General features: G+C 42.3%; 1 protein-coding gene across 13 annotated transcripts in view; it reads left to right on the forward strand.

Moving 5' to 3' along the window:
• Positions 1–22,900, forward strand: part of SYNDIG1 (synapse differentiation inducing 1) — a 179,724-nt gene that overhangs the window by 140,976 nt on the left and 15,848 nt on the right. For 11 of the 13 annotated variants that reach the window (XM_023251518.2, XM_045053947.1, XM_023251519.2 and 8 more), the window contains one exon: positions 10,773–10,899. The exons of the other annotated variants lie outside the window; for them this stretch is intronic. In XM_023251518.2, the coding sequence (XP_023107286.1) occupies positions 10,773–10,899 (127 nt within the window). The remainder of the gene's footprint in view (positions 1–10,772; positions 10,900–22,900) is intronic. 13 annotated transcript variants of the gene reach the window in all.

The raw sequence follows: 22,900 nt of genomic DNA on the forward strand, positions 1-22,900 counted from the left end.
TGTAATGGAAAAGGTAGACAACATGCAAGAACAGATGAGTAATGAGAACAGAGAGATGAAAACTGTAAAAAGGGTAGAAGTTAAAAACAGTAACAGAAATGAAGAGCATTTTTGTTAGTAGGCTTAACACAGCTGATGAAAGAATCAATGAACTAGATGACAAGTCACCTAAACTAAAACATAACGAGGAAAAAAGAATGGGGGAAAGAAGAAACCAAACACCCAAGAAATGTGGGACCGTATGAAGAAGTGGTGTGACGTGTATAATGTAATTGAAATATTAAAAGAAGGAGAAACAAAAGAAATATTTAAAGAAATAATGGCCAGGAGTTTTTCAGTATCAGTGACAGACACCAAACCACTGTTGCAAGAAATATACAGAGACCATCAAGCAGAACTGAACAAAAACCAAAACCAAACAAAAACATAGATATGACATATTTAAACTATAAATTTGAAAACAGAAAAATCTTGAAGATCCCTTAAAGTGAATAAAAACACCTGAGCTCTAGAGAAACAAGGATAAAAATTGCAGCAGACTTGTCATCAGCAATCATGCAACTAAGAATTCAGTTGAGTGCAATCTTTTAAAGTGTTGAATGACTAAAACAAATAAACAGAACTTGTAAATCTAGAATTGTATATCCTTCAATGAGAAGAGTATCTGTGAGAATAACCTTCAAAAGTCAAAGGTAAATAAAAACTACTTCAGACAATTGTAGGAATTAACTGACAGCAGACCTGGAGTCCGCAGGAAAGTTCTTCAGGCAGCAGGAAGATGATACAGGTTAGAAAATTACATCTATATTTAAAAAAAAAGAAGCAGTAAAAAAGGGGATAAATAGAAGTTAAATGTAGTCTTTTACTTTTCTGAATTTATCTCAAAGTTTATTGTCCATTTAAAGCAAGAACAGTTACAGTGCATCAGATGATTATAGCACACATGAAAGTGAGAAGTAACACCAGTGTCATGAGGGAGCAGAGGAAAGGTTTGGGAGTGTTCTGTCATAAGGTACCTGCACTGCACATTAGACAATGTGGTGTTATTTGAAAGTAGACTTAAGATTGGTTTAAAGTGTTATTATGAACCCAGAGACAACCACCGAAATATATGTATTTTAAAAAGAAGTATAAATGATAAATCAATAGAGGATATTAAATGGAATCCTAAAAAAAGTGGTCAATTAAAACCAGGAAGCCTAAAAAATAGAGGAAAATAGAAACAACAGATACAACAGATATGCAAAGATGGCAGATATTAATCCAATTATATCAATAATCACTTAGATGTAAGTGGTTTAAACACACCAGTTGAAAAACAGATTGTCAAAGTGGTTTAAAAAAATAAAAATGAGAGGCTCCTGGGTGGCTGAGTTGGTTCAGCATCTGATTTCAGCCCAGGTCCTGATCTCACGGTTCATGATTTCGAGCCCCACATTGGGCTCTTTGCTGACAGATCAGAGCCTGGAGCCTGTTTCAGATTCTGTTTCTTCCTCTTTCTGCCCCTACCCTGCTCACACTCTCTCTCTGTCAAAAATAAATAAATATTAAAAAAATTAAAGAAAAATGAGACCCAACTGTATGTTGTCCACAGTATCAATTATGTATCATCTACATTTATTTTTTTTCAACGTTTTTTATTTATTTTTGGGACAGAGAGAGACAAAGCATGAACGGGGGAGGGGCAGAGAGAGAGGGAGACACAGAATCGGAAACAGGCTCCAGGCTCTGAGCCATCAGCCCAGAGCCTGACGCGGGGCTCGAACTCACGGACCGCGAGATCGTGACCTGAGCTGAAGTCGGACACTTAACCAACTGTGCCACCCAGGCGCCCCTGTATCATCTACATTTAAAGAAACCTACTTTAAAGGTAAAGACCCAGATAGATTAAAAGTAAATATTTAAAATAATAATACAGAGAAAGCTATACCATGCTAACACAAATCAAGATAAAGCTGGAGTGTCTGTATTAATTTCAGACAAAGCCAACTTCAGAACAAGGAAGATTATCAGAGATAAAGAGATACACCACTTAGTGATAAAAAGGTCAGTTCTCCAGGAAATATCACAATCCTAAATGTGTATGCATCTAAGCACAGAACCAAAATATGAGGCAAAAACTGGTAGAACTGAAAGGAGAACTGGATACCATCACAGCAGGATACTTCCAACACCCTCATCAGTACTGAATAGACCAACCAGACAGAAGATCAGTAAAGGCACAGATGGCCTGAACACTATCAAACAACTTCACCCAACTGACATTAAAAGGACAGCCCATCCAACAACAGCAGAAAACCTCTTCTCAAGTGTGCATGGTGCATTCACCAAGATAGCCCACATTCTGGACTACAGAACAACCCCTAAAAATTTTTAAAGAATACAAATAATACAAAGTGCATTCTAGATCACACAGAAACCAAAATAGAAACCAAGAAGAGAAAGATAACTGGGTATTTCCTAGATGATTGAAACTCCACAATATACACTTCTCAATAACCCAAGGGATCATAAAAAAGAGAAATTTTAAAATATTCTGACTAAAAATGAAAATAAAACAACCAAAATTTGTGGGATGTAGTTAGAGGAGTGCTTAGAGGGAAATTTATAGCATTAAATTAATATATTAGCAAAGAAAATGGATCTAAAATTCATAACCTAAACTTTGACCTTAGAAAATTAGAGAAAGAAGAATAAATTAAGGCAAGAAGAATGAAGAAAACAATTAAAATTCGGGAAGAGAAAAATAACACTGAAAACAGGCAAACAGTAGGAAAAATCAACAAAATTAAAAGTCAGTCCTATGAAAAGATTTGAAAAAAAAATCAATAAAATTTTTAAATATCAGGAGTGCCTGGGTGGTTCAGTCAGTTGAGCATCCAACTTTGGCTCAGGTCATGATCTCATGGTTCGTGGGTTTGAGCCCTGCGTCGGGCTCTGTGCTGACAGCACAGAGTCTGAAGCCTGCTTCCAATTCTGTCTCCCTCTCTCTGCCCCTCCCCCACTTGCACTCTGTCTCTGTCTCTTAAAGATGAGTAAACATTAAAAAAATTTAAAGATCAAGGGGTGCCTGGGTGGCTCAGTTGGTTAAGCATCCAACTGTTGATTTCAGCTTCAGGTCATGATCTCATAGTTTGTTGGTTTGAGCCCCAAGTTAGGATTTGCAGTGACAGCACAGAGCCTGCTTGAGATTCTCTCTCTCTCTCTCTCTCTCTCTCTCTCTCTCTCTGTAAATAAATAAACATTAAATTTTGTTTTAATTTTAAAGATCAATAAAATTGATAAACTTCTATGCTGGCATGCCAAGAAAGGAAGAACGAGAACCCAAATGATCTGTGTCAGGAGTGAAAGAAGGTCATGGCTACTGATGCTTTGGATATTAAAAAGAGAACAAGAGAATTCACTGAGAGTGAATTCAATAACTTAGAGGAAAGGGACCAAGTCCTTGAAAGCAAACTGCCAAAACTAACTGAAGGACTGATGGATAATCTGAATTGTCCTACAGCTGTGAAAGCCATGGTTCTTAGGCTTGGATGCATGTTAGAACTACCTGGAAAACTAAAACCTACTGATGCCTGGGTTCTGCTCTCAGCAATCTTTATATGGCTGGGGTGGGGCCTGAGCACCTAGGTGCTAGGACCCATCCCCGTGTAACTGAGATGCCCAACCAAACTACTGCTGCCTCATGTCTCCACATTCTGAGGTCCATTGAGCAAAATGGTGTCTCCCCACTCTTCATATGCCTTTCTCTTCATGGCTATTTGAAGAGTTAAAAGCATGAAGTCTCTCCCCAATTCCTGTGATTAGAGCTGATTTTTGTACCCAGCCTTAGAAATGGGAAATAGTTCATCTTCAGCAGCAAAATTCTCTGCTGCCAAACTACAAATGAGGCCCTTGGTGAGCCTGTGTTTGACTCTATAGTCTCACAGTCACACTGAGCACACCTCTTCAGGACTCCCTGTGAGCAGGCCCTCTTCACACAGACGTGCATAAACATGGCATTATGGAATTAAGTGTTCACAATTGCTTGGCGTGGAATCCTCAGGGCCTGGAGAGCAAAGGTGGTGATAAAAAATTGAAGAGTACCCACTCTTGGCTGTGACAGTATCTTCAGATCTTTTATTCATGTTATGGGTGTACAATGTGGATGTGAAATCATTTTTGATCATTTGTAGTTAGGGCACTCAGATGACAGAGGGCTGGTCCCCAGCCAGGAATGAGGAAACTGTGTAGAGAACATTGGGCAGTCTGTCTGCACAACTCCCCACCAGGCTGTCCTTGGTGTGTTCAGTCCCTGCTTCCTCATGTAAAAATCTGTAGGAGAATAAAGCAGAAGAATTAGCACCCTGATGTGAGTCTTTGTTTGAGGCTGCCTCACTCAAGGGTTCATTGCTGTACAGCAGAAGGGATGAAATGACTTCCAAGTGAAGAAAGCTTTCTATGGCTCACTGACATGTATATGAAACAGTTTCCAGCCTTCCCTTGGTCATCCCAGAACCAAAAGTGAAAGCCAGCCTCAGCTTCAGAGCTCAGGCAGGAGGGAGATCAAGTCCATGTTGTATCCTCTTCAAAATCCCCATATGGACTATAAGATCTGGACCTTGAAAGGTGAGGGATCTTCTGGATGCAGTGGTCATCGTGAGCAAGGGAGCACTGCTCTGCAGCTTTGGAATCCCCCCAGAGCACACTTCCACACCTGCTAGGGGAGACCCTGGCAGGCAGGGTGGGGCCCACAGCCATCATATGGAAGGAGATCCCAGCAGGTGACATCAGTGACTGCTCAAGGCCACATGACCAGAGATACTCTGACACAGCATCTGCTCTGCCCTGCCTCTGCTGCTCCTTCTCACAGAGCTGCAGACACTGGCAACAGCCCTTGGGGACCTGCTGGCCTGACATTATACACAAAGGTTGACTTCCTGCCTGAAATGGAGGCAGCACAAGTACTGAACAGAGGCTGAAATACTCTTTAGAAATACAACTCTGATCAAGTTGACAAGGAAACGTCTGCCATTCCTCAGAAAACAACTATGGGATTTAGAGATTTAGCAGAGTTGTGCCCACCACTGCTCTCTGTATCTGTCCCCATCAAACATCATGCAAACGACCCAGTGGAGCTAAATGAAAGCAGTGTTTGAACAGTTTTGAACAAGTGATGGTGGTGGGCATCCTGATGATAGGCTGATGACAGGCACATAGCACATGGATGAGAAAGAGGGATTCCAGCCTGTTACACATGAGCCACTCTGACGGCAGGGTAGGCAAGGACTCACTCTGCCATATACCTATGGGTGTGCATCTCCCCCACTAAAGCCAGAAAGAACTCTCCAGAGTAAGGGAAGTGTTCCTCTAGAATTACACCGATGGCACCTTCTACCTCCCTTGATGAGACTTCCTGAGCCATGTCCTGAGATGAAGACAGGTCCCATGTCCAATTTCTTAGGCAAGACAGTCAAAAATGATGCCTTTGACTTCAAGGCCTTTCAAAGAGTGATGGCAATTTTAAAATAACAGTATACGAAAGAGAAAGATAGAGATAGGAAGGAGGAAGATAGGAAAAGGAGGGAGAAAGCAGAGGAAGGAAAAATCAGGCAGGAAGAAAAATAGAGATCACAGGGAAAAGGCATGGACATGCACCCTAGCTTTTCCAGTGTTCCTGAACTTTGTAGAGTCCACAGTGTATAAACACACCACAGAACAAGTTCACCGCTGTCTTTGCCATGCTGTATGTTGGGAACACATGCAATCTGGGGCCTTTCCATGCATTTGCAAAGCACTGGGTCATAAAAACTGAAAGTGATTTACATAGCCCAGCATAATACCAGCAAAGGGAAATCAATATAGTGGAGGTTTGGCAAAATCATGTTAAAGCACTTTTTCCAGGGAGTTTGATGACAGTGAGGGACACAGGCAGCTTCCAAGAGCTGACAGCACCAGCAGCCAAGGTAGACAATGCAGCTACTCGTCCCCCTGCCCCACTCCTCACCAGACACTGCTGTGCAGTCAGGAGGGCTGCACTTTGGGCCACACACAATTACACAGTCAGAAAGCTGGATCCCACTGCCACATAGACAAGCTGCATGGATGCTTCACCTCTCCATGTCTCATTTGACTCATCCATGAAATGGGAGACGCTACCTATACAAAAACAGTAATATGGAGACTATAGAAAGAATGGCAATGACTCAATAAGACAAATCTTTATAGTTCATTCACAAAGGAAGATACATAAAGGACCAAGTAGCACAAGAGAAGGTGCTATAACCATTTATCATCAGGGGAGTACAAATGAAAACCATCATTGCTTACCCAGTGGAACAGTAAACATTAAAAATGCTGACATCACACCACTGGGGAGGGGCTGGAGGCCTGGGACCCAAACCTACTGTGGTACAAGTGTAAAATGCTACAACCACTGCAGAAAATGGTCTACATTTTCCTTACAAATGTAAACATTGATCTCCCTATTTCACACGCAGATATTTGCCTAAGAGAAATGGACTGAGGGGCACACAGAAATACCTGTACAAGATTGTTCATAGCAGCTTCCATAGCCCCAAACTGGAAACAGCCTGGAGGCCCAAGAACAGCCAGAGACCTAAAGGCTCCTGTGACTAGAGAATGGTTTACTTGATGGGGTAACCTGAGCCCTTCTGTTTCAAAAACACAGAATCCCTTCTGGGGCTGCTGCTGTGCCCATGCTCCTGAGATACTGGTTCCTGGAAGCCTTTGTATTCTATTCTTCAGAGCTGGCATCAGCTTCGTCCATCGGCACCTTGGTTGTTACCACTTTGAGCCACCTATGCTGTGAGTTCCATTTCCCTTCCATTGCTTTTCTAGAATAACCCCTGAGTTATGGAGTTTCTTGTCTAGGAGCTATGTGGCTCTGAAGGATCCAGCTGCAGTGATGTTAATACCAGACAAATAAACTCTAAGGAAAAATCTGTGAAGAGTGACAAAAATAACACTATAAAGATTAGAAGACAGCCCATCAAGCAATGACAAGGTCCGGAAGTTTTACTTGCTTGGCTGCTGTTATGAAGTAGGGTGAGTTTTTAAACAGGGAGGTCACAGATCCCTATGTCATCTACAGGGCATTACTGTTCCCTAGGATGATGTTGAGAATTCACTACTGCCCCTAAAAGCCCCATCTGGTGAGCCTCTACCTGTCTATAGGTAGAAGCCATGAGAAATCCAGGAAGGGGCTATGGTGCAGGTGGCTTCGAATCAACATTGAGGGAAATTGGAGAACAGGTTCATAGAATGTCCAGGCAGTAGACCCATGTGAGGTTGAAACCATGCTGTGGCATTACCATAGCTCAGCTGCCCTGGTGTGGGTGTGAGGGCTGTGGAGGGTGGATGGACAGCAGAGGGTCATGGAGGGCCATGGAAGGCCTCAGCAGCCACAACTGCCCACTCCTGCAGCCACTGTGGACTTATTGTCTCATCCAGAAAAAGAACGCAATTGGCCACATCTCTCCAGGACTGCCAGCTTCCAACACAACATTCCTCCTTCTTGAACAAATTTCCTAAAACTTATTTTCAAAGAAAAGAGAGATTTATACATTATGGACAAGGTGGAACAACATTAGTTTATCAGTATATTAGAAAGGACTTCAAAGCATAATTTCATGATGTAAGATGTGTTGGGGTATCTGGACCTTTAAGGGTCTCACCTGGAAACAAAGTAAAAATTGTAGAAAAGAATCTAATGATTCCCCTTGTCTCTCTTGGTAAATAATATGCAAAAGAAAACCCTGTGAAGTCAGTCTTATTTTCAATGACAGTTTAAGGAATTGTAATAAAATAAACCTCCTTGGCAGTTTCTATACCCCACCATCACCTGACTTTTGTTTTAATAGTGGGCTTGCAGTATTGATGGTTTCTGGAATCAGGGGCCCAACATTTGGATGACAGCTTAGATTTCTGGTAGTTATGCTAACCAGGACTCTGGAAAATTGTGGGCAAAAGGTCAGTACTATCTACCTCACATGTCTCTGTGGTCTGTCCTCTGTCCTCAGACCAGACCAGAATGGTGCTTCGTTTTCTAAATGTACAGCTGGAATGCAGGCGGCTGGCCATGGGGTGAGGGCAGCGTGGACAGTGAGGAGCTAAAAAATCCATTCATTTTAAACCTTTCTAGCCATGTGAAACCCTTGCTGCCTGGACTTAGCGCCTAATTTACAGCATTGCAACCCCAGTGAAAATACACAGGAGATTCTAATTGCACCATTTCAATGAGATTTTTATCAAAACTGTCCAGGAACTCTAGTCCCTCTTCTTCTTTGTAAGGAGTCCAGATACCAAAAGGGTAATTGAGCCACTGGTGGGGTGAGCCAGGAAAAGCAGCAGAAAACTGCCTTTTCTGTCAGGTATTTCATGAGTGTTTTGGGGAAGAGGGCAGTAAATAGTTGTGCCTTTACCAGGAAACAGGTCTTTTGGAGCTGAGCACTGAGAAAGGAGGTAGGCGTGGGAGAGAGTCACAGCCTTTGAGAGACAGGGCCTCACAAACCGTTTTCTTCCTTCTGGAATAAATTTGTGAGAAGCTAAAACAATGTGAAAGAAGCCATGGCATTTCAAAGGCCCTAGAGGATACTGCCATGGATGATGAGATGTTTCTTATTTTTTCTTGGCCAATGAATTTACTGTCAGCTTCCTCATCACAGAGTAATCTCTCCATCATTTCCAGTGGCTCTTCATGTTCTGTTCTGGTCCTTGTCTCCTCAAGACAATCAGAAGTGATGAATGGATTGTGTTTAATGTGAACACAATGTGGTTTGGTAGCCTGTGGCAAGTTTGCTGCCATTATAAATATTCGGTGAGTAGGCAGGCCTGGAAATTGTCTCTTGCTGATCAAAGATCATCTCCAGACCAAAGATCATCTCCAAGGGCATCTCCAGAATTCCCTTGCCTTGCTAATTTGAGCAGATGTTACAGCCCTAAATGCAAACATGGGACCACTGACATCTGCCTTCCTCTCCAACATCACCCCTTGGCATTCCCCTTGTGCCCAACCTGGAAGTTTCTGAGCCAGATGTCAGGCCAGCCAGACCTTCCCTCACCTCCAGACTTTCTCAATGCACTGTGTTCTGGAATGCCTTCTATCCCTCATCACCAGGTTGTTCCTTATGACAATGGTGAGAAGTCTTCCCACCCCACCCCCAACCCCAACTGAGTCAGGTGTCCCCACCACCTGCTCCGTGATGGTCTGCACAGGCTCCTGTGAAGGCCCCTTCACATAGGGTGTGGTTCTCTGCTCTCACCTGTGGGCTGAGATGGGGTGGGCTCCCATCTGTTCAGGTGTCTTGTCATCTGTTCCCATGGCTGGTACATGATTGGGACTCAGTTCAGTATTGAGTTGGAGAGATGAGTTCTAACAGGCAGTTTTCTTAGTTATATGGTGGAGGGAAGTGATGTAAGTTTACCTTTCTAGCTGAACAGATTGCCTAAAAGTGGAAAGAAAGAAAGAAAGAAAGAAAGAAAGAAAGAAAGAAAGAAAGAAAAAGAAAGAAAGAAAGAAAGAAACCAGTGTGTTATGAAAAAAATAAAAACCAAAGTTTAAGTCATAGATGAGGCTTTGAGTAGGACAGGTTTGCTCTGCTTCTGCATTTCGCCACAAGGAAATGGGGAGCTGAGTGCTTGATACCCTGCACCAGATGCCCTGTTTTGGGACATGGTTGAGGACTCCCATTATCACAGTCAGTTGTCATCTCCTTTAAGTTCACCAGCACCCCTTACCCTATGCCTCGTATTCCTTTAACTATCAGGGAACCCCATGGACATATGGCACCATTCATTCATTGCCTTTGTTACCTACCTGACTACACTCTCTGGTAAACAGAAGGAGCAAGAGATCAAAGAAACAAGGACAAAAGTGAATCTCCCTCTCTCTTCCCCTTCCTCAAAGCCTCCCCCAAGGGGACCTACTCATACAGTGAGTTTATAAACCTGTGCATGCATGTAGTTTGGGTTTAAAAATAAACCAACATGCATTGCAACTTTCTTTTTCACATAATGTAAATACTTTTGGTATCAATATGTAGAGATCAACATTTTTAGTGATTCTGTGGTGTTATGTATGAATGTGCACTGTCTAATCATTTCCCTAAAATGAGCATACAACTTGTTTCAGTTTCTCCTTTTGCAAGCACACCCACAGGTGAAATCCCATTGAACCAAAGATTATGCACATGCAAACTTGGTAGATACTATAAATTGACCTCCAGGAGTCTGTGACAATTTTTACCCTCGCTAAGAAAATTTATCCTTGCTACTGTCTTCTCCACTAGGGCTCAGAGTTCAATTTTCCCTCATCTGGTAGATAAAAATAGAGATCTTGTCACTTCAATTTGCATTTCATCGATTACTATGATGTTAAATATCTTTGCTATTTTTATTATTTCTTCTATAAATTGCTGGTTCATACTCTTACCTATTTTTATTGGGCTTTTGTATTTTACTGATTTGTAGGCAGTCTTTGTATATTGTAGCTATTATCCTGTAGGCCATTAGCTTTATCATATTTTCTTCCAGTGGACTTGTCAGTAGTGGTGTTTGCCATACACAGAAGTCCTGGGATCTCTCTGTGGTTGTTGGAAGTGAATCAGAAAGCATGGGGTCCATGTATAACTAATATGGGCATCTCACCACAACCTAGCAGAAAGCAGAAGGCAGTACCCGTGTTCAAAGACCCTATCTGAATGAGAGTCTCCCACAGAGCAGCCTCAAGAGCAGCCTACCTGTGTGACTCAGTGGCCTCCTATTTTTCCCAGATGGGAAGAAAGCATGGGCTTCCAACTGCCCCCTGCCACCAGCAGGAAGCCCTCCTGGAAAGAAAAGTAGTAAAGACCACCACTTGTTCCATGTTGGACTCTGGGGCCGGGTGCTCTCCTGACATTGGTGAGTCATGAACTCATGTGGAATTGTGTGTACTTTCTTCCCACCATGAGATGAGGGAAGAAAAGGAGAAAGTTGTGTATGGAAGAGCCCTGTCATCCTGACATAAAACCCACTGCTCAGCTCACATTTTATTTCTATATGCACCTCCTGTATATGCTTCACAGAACCTCCTACCAAAGCAGCTTTATCTTCTTCACTGGTTTTGTAACTTTCTGCTTTCCTGGCTGGCCTTTTCATTCCCTGATAGTCTTTTATGGTTTTGCAGCTGGGATATTGAAGAATGGACGCAATGAGCATGATAAAAGCTACTTGGAGACGTGGTTGGACATTGTCCACTTTCCTAAATGGATAATGTGGTATCTCCTAGGGGCTGCATGGTCTTTTCTCCAGTTCTCCTGCTTCCTGATAAAAACTTGTGTTTCTAAATTGGAAAAACATCTTAATGAGGAGGCCAAAGGAATACCTTTTTTTTTATAGTTTTTGTTTTTAATTTTTTTTAATTTTTTTACTTTTTTAAAATTTATATCCAAATTACTAAGCATATAGTGCAACAATGGTTTCAGGAGTAGATTCCTTAGTTCCCCTTACCCATTTAGCCCATCCCCTCTCCCACAACCCCTCCCATAACCCTCAGTTTGTTCTCCATATTTATGAGTCTCTTCCCTTTTGTCCCCCTCCCTGTTTTTATATTATTTTTGTTTCCCTTCCCTTATGTTCATCTGTTTTGTCTCTTAAAGTCCTCATATGAGTGAAATCATATGATTTTTGTCTTTCTCTGACTGACTAATTTCACTTAACATAATCCCTTCCAGTTCCATCCATGTGGTTGCAAATGGCAAGATTTCATTCTTTTTGATTGCTGAGTAACACTCCATTGTGTGTGTGTATATATATATATACCACATCTTCTTTATCCATCGATGGACATTTGGGCGCTTTCCATACTTTGGCTATTGTTGATAGTGCTGCTATAAATGTGGGGGTGCATGTGTCCCTTCGAAACAGTACACCTTTACCCCTTAGATAAATGCCTAGTAGTGCAATTGCAGGGTCGTAAGGTAGTTCTATTTTTAGTTTTTTGAGAAACCTCCATACTGTTTTCCAGAGTGGCTGCACCAGCTTGCATTCCCACCAACAATGCAAAAGAGATCCTCTTTCTCTGCATCCTCACCAACATCTGCTGTTGCCTGAGTTGTTAATGTTAGCCATTCTGACAGGGGTAAGGTTGTATCTCATTGTGGTTTTGATTTGTAGTTCCCTGATGATGAGTGATATTGAGCATTTTTTCATGTATCAGTTGGCCATCTGGATATCTTCTTGGGAGAAGTGTCTGTCTATTCATGTCTTTTGCCCATTTCTTCACTGGATTATTTGGGTTTTTTTGGGTGTTGAGTTTGATATGTTCTTTATAGATTTTGGATACTAACCCTTTATCTGATAAGTCATTTGCAAATATCTTCTCCCATTCTGTTGGTTGCCTTTTACTTTTGCTGATTGTTTCCTTCGCTGTGCAGAAGCTTTTCATTTTAATGAGGTCCCAGTAGTTCATTTTTGTTTTTGTTTCCCTTGCCACTGGAGACGTGTTGAGTAAGAATTTGCTGCGGCCAAGATCAAAGAGGTTTTGCCTGCTTTCTCCTGGAGGATTTTGATGGCTTCCTGTCTTCCATTGATGTCTTTCATCCATTTTGAGTTTATTTTTGTTATGGTGTAAGAAAGTGGTCCAGGTTCATTCTTCTGCATGTCGCTGTCCACTTTTCCCAGCACCATTTGCTGAAGAGACTGTCTTTATTCCATTGGATATTCTTTCCTGCTTTATCAAAGATTAGTTGGCCATACATTTGTGGGTCCATTTCTGGGTTCTCTAGTCTGTCCATTGATCTGAGTGTTCTTGTGCCAGTACCATACTGTCTTAATGATTACAGCTTTGTAGTATAGCTTGATGTCTGGGATTGTGATGCCTCCTGCTTTGCTTTTCTTTTTCAAGATCATTTTGGCTATTCAAGGTCTTTTCTGCTTTGATACAAATTTTAGGATTATTTGTTCTAGTTCTGTGAAGAATGCTGATGTTATTTTGATAGGGATTGCATTGAATATGTCGATTGCCTTGGGAAGTATCCACATTTTAACAATATTTGTTCTTCCTATCCAGGAGCATGGAAACTTTTTTCCATTTTTTTGTGTCTTCTTCAATTTCTTTCATAAACCTTTCTATAGTTTTCAGCATATAGATTTTCACCTCTTTGGTTAGATTTATTCCTAGGTATTTTATGGTTTTTGGTGCAACTGTAAATGGGATCGATTCCTGGATTTCTCTTTCTGTTGCTTCATCGTCGGTGTATAGGAATGCAACCGATTTCTGTGTGTTGATTTTATACCCTGAAACTTTGCTGAATTCATGAATCAATTCTAGCAGTTTTTTGGTGCAGCCTTTTTGGTTTTCCATATAGAGTATCATGTCATCTGTGAAGAGTGAAAGTTTGACCTCCTCCTGGCCGATCTGGATACCTTTTTATGAGCTTTATTTCTTTATGCATTCAAAAAAACATACATAATTGTGCACAATTGCACAAATCCAATTATTCACACATGCTTCTTATTTTTTAGTGCAATCTTTTCTCCCTCCATGTTCTGCTTGGGTCCCCACATTAGTTCCCTCATTGGGTGCCTATGTTAACCACCTCAACTGTCCATCATTGTCCCTCTATCTTCAGCCATTTGTATGTGCACATCTATGTATTTTTGCACCAAGCACATCTACCTATGTGTGCGTCCTATCATATTTTTTTAAATTCGACAAGATTTGACACACTTCCTGCATCTCATTGTTTTCCCTGACACTATTTCCCAACACTTTTGAAGTTTCTTACTTAACCCATATTGCTCATCTAAATGCCCATGAAGTAATCAACTTGAAGACGATTACAATTTGTTCAGCTATCTTCCATCACTGTGAATTTACTCTTTCTGGGTTTGGGGAGAAACTGTGAACAAAGATTCAGTCAAACGTGACCTTTAGTGAAAGCTTATATCTCTATTTACTGCTTCATAAGACTAGAGTGCAAGTAGGATCCTTCCATTATTGTGGGAAAAAATTAACTCCTTTTCAACCTACATACTTGGAAAACAATTTTAATGTAGCATTATAAAGGAACCCTATCTTGATTACACAAATAAACCTAGATGGGCTCTGGAATGCAGCAGCAAATCTTAAATTGCCACTGAGGCCCCAGTCAATCCTACAGGCAACTCTTTTGAGAACATCCCCTTCTACATCTGGCAGTCATTGGTGGACTTTCTGCTGAAAGGGAACCTATGGCAGGAGAGTTCCTGAAGCCACAGGCAGTGCCCTGGGAGCCACTGGCAGCTTGTCCTTTGGAGCACTGGTCTTGATGAGGGGTTGAAGGGTCAGGGCACAGCACCAACAGGATTCACCACACACAGCATAGGTGCCCAATACATAGCGAACAGGCCAGTGAGAGAAAAGCAAGCAACCAAATGCACTATGCATGTGTGCGTCTCATATGCTAACTTAAAATTCCTTCCACCCAGAGCAACATTTTCCTCGAGATCCTCCCTCTGCCCCTCCCCCTTCCCTCCTTCAAATAATCTCTTCCCAGCAAAAAGCAAGCATGCTGGAGAAATTAGAAACTAGACTTGCAATGGAAATCCCCCAATTAAGAGAAGCATGTCCTCACATCCAACCTGGTCATCAAATATTCTTCAAGAGCCTCTTCCTAACCTGGAAGACCCCAGAAAAATGCAGGCCCCCCTAACGTCCTGCCACAGGGGAGAGCTTTCTCAAATGCTGATATCCCTTGATGTGATACATACCAAGTCATTAAAGTCCTAAATTTCAAATCAAGAAAAAGAAGACAGATGTTCCAGAAGCAAAACAAACAAGCAAAGAGCAGAACAGATGCTTCCCCAACAGGCACCACCCAGAGATCTGACCCCAGAGGCAACAGGTCTCTCCCCAGGAAGAGGGGGCACAAGAACAGGGATGATAGCAGGCAGGTTGCATTCTCTACACACCAAGGTGGCTGGGTGCATTCTCTACCTACTTGGTGCACCTTGCACTTCCCTCACCCCTTCTCCCAGAAAACTTCTCCATTTCCTGTGGACTCTCTGGACTTCCTGCAGAAACATCTTAGACACTGCTGAGACCCTGTGGGATTAAATGCTTTGACAAAGCCCACAGCTGGTTAATGGCCAAGCCAAGACTATTACATGCCTATCCAGTGCCAGAGAGTGCTCCCTCCAGATGTCACATTTCCTAACCTCACAAGGATCATAAAACGTGAAGGCGAACAGGTCCCCTAAGTGAAGAAGAAAAGCCACCAACACAGTGCAGCACTGACACCTCGTACAGGAGCTAAGCCCCTCAGTGACATTGTAGGCTGAAAGTAACAGATAGTGACAGAGAACCCAGACGAAGCTGGAACAAGCAAGCCAGCTCCCATGGAAAGCAGGGTGGATGGGTAAGGCTGGACAACTTGGTGGAAATATTCACCCAGTGAAAGGCTTGGCCAAAGAGCTGGGCCCTGCATGTGTGGAAGCCTGAGCTGGTCCCTGACCCAATGCTGCTTGCCAGGGGGAGTGGGGCTTCAGAGGAGGAGACTCTCTGAGCTTCAGAAGGCAAAACCTGGCCTCACCTCATCTCACAGGACACAGAAGTGGGAGCCAGTTGCCAAGTTTGTCAAAGGCCTTGTGTTGCCATAACAACATCCTACGTGTAAAACACCCCTCCCCACTCAGCTTGGGAAGAGCAGGAGTTGAAAGGGAAGGGATAGATAACCCAATGTGGTGCAGAAAGTCTGAGAGGCCGCAGAGCAGCTCGTGCCCTGGCACACAGGTGAGGTCACCCCCCAGAGCACAGGCACCTGCTCACCAGTCCTCCTCTTTCTGCTGCAGTTGCAAAATGGGATGTTTTACCAGACAGGACAATAACTGACAAATGTGCAAATATATTGAGAACAGCAATATGGCAGAAGGTAAAAATAGAATTGGTGTGTTTTTTTTTTTTATGTGCCCCTGGGTGATTGTCTATAGATGTGATTGCTACTGAAAACAAACCAATCAACCCACAGAAAATGGCAGAGCAGTTGTCAAGATAAATAGTGTAGTAAATGTGAAACCAAAGCCCAGGATGCTGATACAAAAGGCTCACCGTTCAGGGCTGTGATCCTTTCTTTTTCTAAGCGCACAGAGTTGTTTATGAAATATCCCCTCAGTGACCCACAAATGCACAAGGTCAAAGTTCAAGCTTTCAGGCCTTACACTGAATCAGCAGGCAGTGGGGGCCTGGAAAGCCACCCTGTTCTCCTCACAGGACTCCTGTCTCCAGGGGTAGCTGGTTCAGAAAGATGAACAGGGGCCCAGAAAGTAGAGGTGAGGGAGGCGTGGTCCTCAGGCAGGAGTAACAGAGGTCCTCACATGATTACTACATGTGCTGCAATCTGAAATGTGGAGACAGAAGAGGTTGACACCAAGCAGCACAGAATGTTTGGCTCTCTATGAGGTGAGTGGTGACCAAGGAGAGTGTAACCAAGTTCAGGAGAGAGTTGTCAGATGGCCAATGAGGGATTTACATCCCCCAGGGAATCACGCCCAGGATCCAGCCAGGTGCTGTGCATCAGAGTCAGAAAAGGACAGTCATACCAAGGTAAGTTACCCTCACACAGACACCCAGATATCAGGGCACTGGGTCTGTGCCATGTCCCAGCATCCAGTGCTGGAGGAATATTTAGGGTCACTGTACTTGAGTTTCCCTGACCCAAAGGACCTCACTAACACCTCTCCACTGCATTCATTTAGAAACAAATTGAGTGGCCAGCCTGATGTTGTCTCAGAGAAAATGTCATCTGCAGTATCAATATGCACTTTCTGTTTACCACCATTGAAATGTTGGAATAACTATGAAAACAATAGGGTAAACTTTAAAAACAACTACATTTAAGAATTTAGTGTGTTCCTTCCAATCCTTTTTTATTCTATGCATTATTCTGTATGTAAGATTATGTCTTAAAATATGCCATTTTATAACTTGATATTGAGAGCATTTTTCATGTAATTAGCAATGTTCAGAAAGCGTAATATTTACCAGATAGCCCACCATAGGTAGATAGCATGATTATTTAGTTACTCACCTTTTAAGGCACTTACACTTCCCCCAACTTTCCACTCTAATAAGCAATACTGTGGTTTTTTTTTTCATTTTTTACTTAAATCTGTGCTAGTCTTTACTGTCACTTCTTAAGAAACAAGCTTTTCTTAATATCATTAATTCATGGTTATCTAGTAGCCCTTCTGTAGGAAGACTTTTAAAAATGATTTGTTTTCTTTATTATGTAATTGGTTTTCTGTGAAATGGACTGGAAGGAGGGAATAAAGAGGAGAACAAAAGAACTGACATGTCACCCATACTATAGCAATTATGAGAAAGTTTAATGTGCACACAAATTCAAGTTCAAGGGGTCTCTTCTGTAAACATCATGGGGTGGACGCCCTGCTCCATGGTGGCACTGAACTGGCTCCCTCACAGATTTTCACAGGCACAAAACAGCTGTTGCCCAGGTGTCAGGGAGGCACCGCACACAGAGGAGCACCCTGGTGCACGGGGCAGACATTGGCCAGTGTGCACCCACACAGTGCCAAAGCATTCATTTTTGTTCCTAAGAATTTTTTAAAGTTTATTTACTTATTTTGAGAGAGAGAGAGAGAGAGAGAGAGAGAGAATGCATACAAGCAGGGGAGGGGCAGAGAAAAAGGGAGAGAGTCCCAAGCAAGCTCCAAGCTGTCAGCACAGATCTGGACACAGGGCTCAATCCTATGAATCATATGAACATGACCTGGGCCGAAACCAAGAGTTGGACACTTAACCAACTGAGCCACCCAGATGCCCCAGTTCCCAAGAATGTTTATATGTTCCCCATGAGTATTTAAGAAAAATATCTGTTATTCCTCTCCTAGCTTTTAGAATCTCCTATCTCCTCCCCATTTATTTTCAGGAAAGAAGAGGGACTTTTGCCTAGAGACTGAGAATGAGAGCAGTGGTTTCCATAGATGAGCACGTGTTATATAGTTCTGAGGTGAAAGCTGTCACTCACCAGCTATGTGATTTTGGATAAGTTCACCTCACAAAACCTTAATTCTGTGTTTCCAGGGTCTCATTAGTGGATTCACATGCAGATGTGTTTAGCAGGAAGTATCTGCAACTTACATTGAAATGTACCCCAGAAAAGATAGATTGATGGATGAATAGAGAGTTATATAGATGAATAGACATCTAATAACATAAATATAGTAATATCCTAATGGCCAGCTAAGGTGGTGGATATCTGGGTATTCACTGTAGGTTCTTTAACTTCTCTGTGTGCTTGATAATTTTCATAAAACATTGTTAGAAAAGAGTATTATTAATAATGGTGTGTACTTCAGGTTCTGTGCAAAGGAGTAATGAGATGAGACAAGTAGAATTTCAGTGTGGAGTCTCACATAAAGCAGAAGTAATGTGTTATTGTTGCTAATATTTGTCACAACAACCAGCCAGATGGGTATCATAACTCTGTTTTACGGAGAAAAGTAAAATTAGATACTCAAAAAATAGTAGTTCAAGGGCTGAGCTAGTTTATGTCAGCCCTGGATTTGAGCCAGGAGTACCTTTCCCAAAGTCCTGCCCTGCCCTCAAGGTCCTCCAAGACAGAGCACAGGAGGGTAGGCCTGCATCTGTGGTCACTGTTCCTGGTCTCCCACATGCTTACATCCAGTACCCTGACCGTTTTTTAAATAAATTTTTACTTTATAATAGTTTTATACTTACAAAACATTACAAAGGCAATACAGAGAGTTCCCATCTGCCCCTTGTCCGGTTTCTTCTTTTGAAGACATCTTAGGGTGTGGTTCCTTTGTCACAACTAATAAATAAAATACATTGTACAAAAGGTTTGAAGTGTCACCAGTACTTCCCAGCTTCCAAGCCCTTTCCCAAAGACACCTCTTGAACATTTTAGTAAGTCTGTCTGGTATTTAGTAATTTCTTAAAAAGTTATAAAATTTATGGGGTGCGTGGGTAGCTCAGTATGTTAAGCATCCAACTCTTGGTTTCTGCTCAGGTCATGATCTCAGGGTCATGGGATCAAGCCCCACTTCAGGTTCTGTGCTGGGCATGGAGCCTGCTTGGGATTCTCTCTCTCCTTCTGCCCCTCCCCGGCTCATGTGTGCTCTCTCTTTCTCTCTCTCTAAAAGTTAAAAACTAAATTTAAGGTATATATTTTCTTAATTTCTTAATCTATCGGTTTACCATTTATTTATCATAGGCCAATTATTGTGATGGATGAAGACTCACTTTCTTGTAAAAGTTCTCTGTCCCTGTGGCCTCCCTCCCCCCTGCCCCATGTCACCTCTGCCCATCCCCATCCTCTCAATATGGTCATCACAGCATCTTATTAATTCATTATCTGACTACAGATGCCCAGTCACTGCTAAGCCAAGTGCACGGGTATTGTTGCTTTTCAATTCTATTCAATTCTATTCAATTCAATTAGTATAGTTCATGGACTTAAGCTTTCTCTTTACTGTACTCATCAATAGCTTCTAGATATAATTTTTCATGATGTGACCAAATGTATCATATAAGCTATGGATTCTTTTTTATTTTCCTGGAGACCACACTCCTGGGGTCTTCTGTCTTCCTGCTCCAATTTAAGTTGACTGCTCTTTGATGCCATCCCTTTAACCTTTTGATTCCCTTGTAGTTTTGGCTCCTTTTTATTCCCTGTGTTTTTGTTTCTTGGATCTCGGGCCTGCTCTCAAGAATATTTATCTCTGCAACACCTGTTATTGCCATTGGTGTATCCATGAAAGACAATATGTCTTGCATTCCAGAAAGATGGCAAGCTGCCAACATGGCAGACCAAGGGTAATTCATTTCCAGGAGATGGGTCTGGGAGCTGTGGCTGGGCTTCTCATTCTTTTGAGGGGAGAGAGAACATGGTGTTTGACCAGGGAGGACCATGTACAAATCCCATAGCCTCAGAGTGTGCCATCTATGAAAGAGGCTAGAAACTTCTCCCCCAGGCTTCAGAAACCAGGAAGTAAGCTCTCTGTCTGTTCTGGACCATCAGAGCACAGTCAGAACCTCAGGGCCAGGCTAATCCTAGGTGTGGGCCCTCAATTTACATATAAGCATGGTGCAGGATACCCACTGAAAAAGTAAAATATACGTACATTCAGGATTCACGCTGTGGACAATAAAAAGATGCTTCCTAAGGACAATGAAAGTTTTGCAAACCAGCAAAGAGGAAAATAATTAATCCTAGCTCTCAATAAAAACACAAAAGAAATGTATAATCTATATGAAGGGGAAAGACATACAAGAGGGTCGTCAGTGGATTTTCTTCCTAAAGCAGAACTATTACTTCCAGAATTCAATTAACAAAGGCAATTCATTTTTAATCTCTTTGAGATTATTATAGAACTCTACAATAATCCCAAGGAGATTAAAATAATTAAAATAATTTAAGTGATTAAGAAGGAATAGAGATCCATAGTGAAAAAATGAGAGATCATAGTTAAAAATATTTTAAAAATCCAAACTTGGAAAATTCACAACTAGAATTTTTAGAATTGGGAAGTATAGAGTACCTGTAATAATAATAACAAAAAAAAAAAAAAACATTTTTGGTTTAAGCAGCAGATTGACTGGATGCAACTGAAGAAAGAATTTATATACCAGGAGATAGATACATGGGAATCACCCAGATAAGCACAGAAAGAGAGATGGAAGACAGGAAAGAGACATGGCACACAGAAAGAAGAGGTCCAACATGCAACCAATAGAAATTCCAGAGAGACAGAAATGAGGACAAAATGGAATAGTAGAGATATTTAAAGTCATAATGGCTGAAAATTGTCCAAAGTGAAGACAGTTATACATCATCAGATGGAGTAGCTCACTTCCTGAGTCCTGAGCAGAGGAAAGTAAGCTTAATGACACATAAGGATACATCATGGTGGGGCTATAGAGCAGGAATTGGAAGAATCAACAAAAGGCTTAGCAATTAGCCCTTCATAGCCCTGTTTTACTATTTTACCCCTGGCCATCTCATTGTTACAGTTTTGACTCTTACCTACATATAGGTAACTTCTGGTTCCTAACTCCAGTGCAGATGCATATGGACAAATACATGTCTTTGCTTGGATATCTGAAAGGTAACCTTGAATCCTAGGCCAAAGGCCCACTTTGTCATCACCTTGCTCCTGTTCCACTAAATATACATACTTCCCTTTGTTTCACTGGTGTCACCTTTGACTTGCCACAGTCTTCTATCCCTGTCCCTCACTTGGGCTGTCTGGAAGAGGCATGGGGAACATCTGAAATATGCACATCTCTTGCTCTCCCACCCATACTCCCTTCTTTCTTCTGCAAGCAGACCCTCAGTATCTTCCATTCTTAAGGAGCACACCAGACCTGGGTCTATGCCTCCCTACCTCTTCATTTTTTTTTCTCCTCTCCAGCCCCACCAGTCCCTTCTCCCTATACTCCACCCTCATTCGAAGTGCACCTTCCCCTAGTCCCACAACAGGACATCTCCAAGCTCAAGCCCTGAGTCCCCAAGGAAGGCTTCCCTGGCCCCCAAATCCGATCATGCTCCTCTGAGGCATGCCTTCATGGAACCATTTACAACATTAATGTCAGCCCCCCACTAGACCATAAGCTCCAGGAAAACAAAGGCTGCCTTCTCACTGACTTTTTTATCTTCAGCACTTAACACAGAACCCTGCAGGAGGATGACACTAAAAAACATTCCTTTAATGAATGAAGAGTGTTAAGGAATAATTTTGCAGATATATCCCAAACACTTGAATGAACTGGTGCCTTTTCCAACATTAATTCAAACTGTGTGCTGACTTGTGAATGAAACAATGATGTGTCCTGCAGACACGCCCTTCCCCCTTCAAGCTATGAGCATCACAGTGTTTACTGCTGAGATTGCATCTGGCTCTGGTGGTTTGGTCTCTGTATTGCTGAATTTGGTTTTCTCACTCATTTCTAATATTCAGTCTTCCCTCTTATGATGACTTGCTTAGCAAAGGAGCTGGATTTGAACTTGTCAAATTTGTTTAGTATCTGCTGCCAGTGAGTAGCCCATGCTGGTCCCTGTTTTGGGCTTACTCCTGGCCGTCTGTCCTCTTCGTGGGGAACCTCGCTGCCTTCCGGTTGGCTGCACAGCCTGCCAGCTGGGGGGGGGGGTGCACTTTCCAATTCTACTCCCTAAGGGGCCTGTAATTTGTTTTATTTTCCTGCTAAAGAATTCCTGACCTGAAGCAACCCCAAATGTGCAATGACTTAGTGGGAAAGAGGGAGTTAGGTCTCAGAATTTACCTTTAAGTCAAGTGGAATAAAGGTGAGGTGGTCATGGCAGGAGTCACTCGGATGCGACACTGGGGAACTCCCCAAGGGACACACAGGAGCCTTCACAAACCACCTCTGCTAAAAGGAAAAGTGTCCACTTCAAGACAGGGGCTTCAGTTCAGTTGACTTTGCTTCTTTGTCCTTCAGAAGCATGCCTGTGAACCAGACTGCCAAGGACTGTTTGTGTCCCCAAATCCAAATGTGAAAACCCTGACCCCCAATGCAATGGCATTAGGAGGTGAGGCCTTCTGGAGGTATTGGGTTGGGATGAAGCCATGATGGGATTAGTTCACTCGTATGGGGATAAAGGGACCACTGTGCTATTGCTCAATCATGTGAGAAAACAGCAAGAAGGCAGCTGTCTGCAAACCAGGAAGAGAGTTCACACCAGAACCCGACCCTGTTGACACCCTGATCTGACCTCCAGCCTCCAGAACCATTAGAAAGATGAGTTTGTTGCTTAAGCTCCCCTACTAAGGTAGTTTGCCAAACTAAGATATAAACTTCCCAGTGCATCCCCAACCTCCCATAGGGCTCCATTGCATGTACCTAATTACAAGTATAAAATACTCATTTCTCAAGTTTTGT

This window comes from Felis catus, chromosome A3 (genome assembly GCF_018350175.1).
Source record: "Felis catus isolate Fca126 chromosome A3, F.catus_Fca126_mat1.0, whole genome shotgun sequence".
Classification (NCBI taxonomy): domain Eukaryota; kingdom Metazoa; phylum Chordata; class Mammalia; order Carnivora; family Felidae; genus Felis; species Felis catus.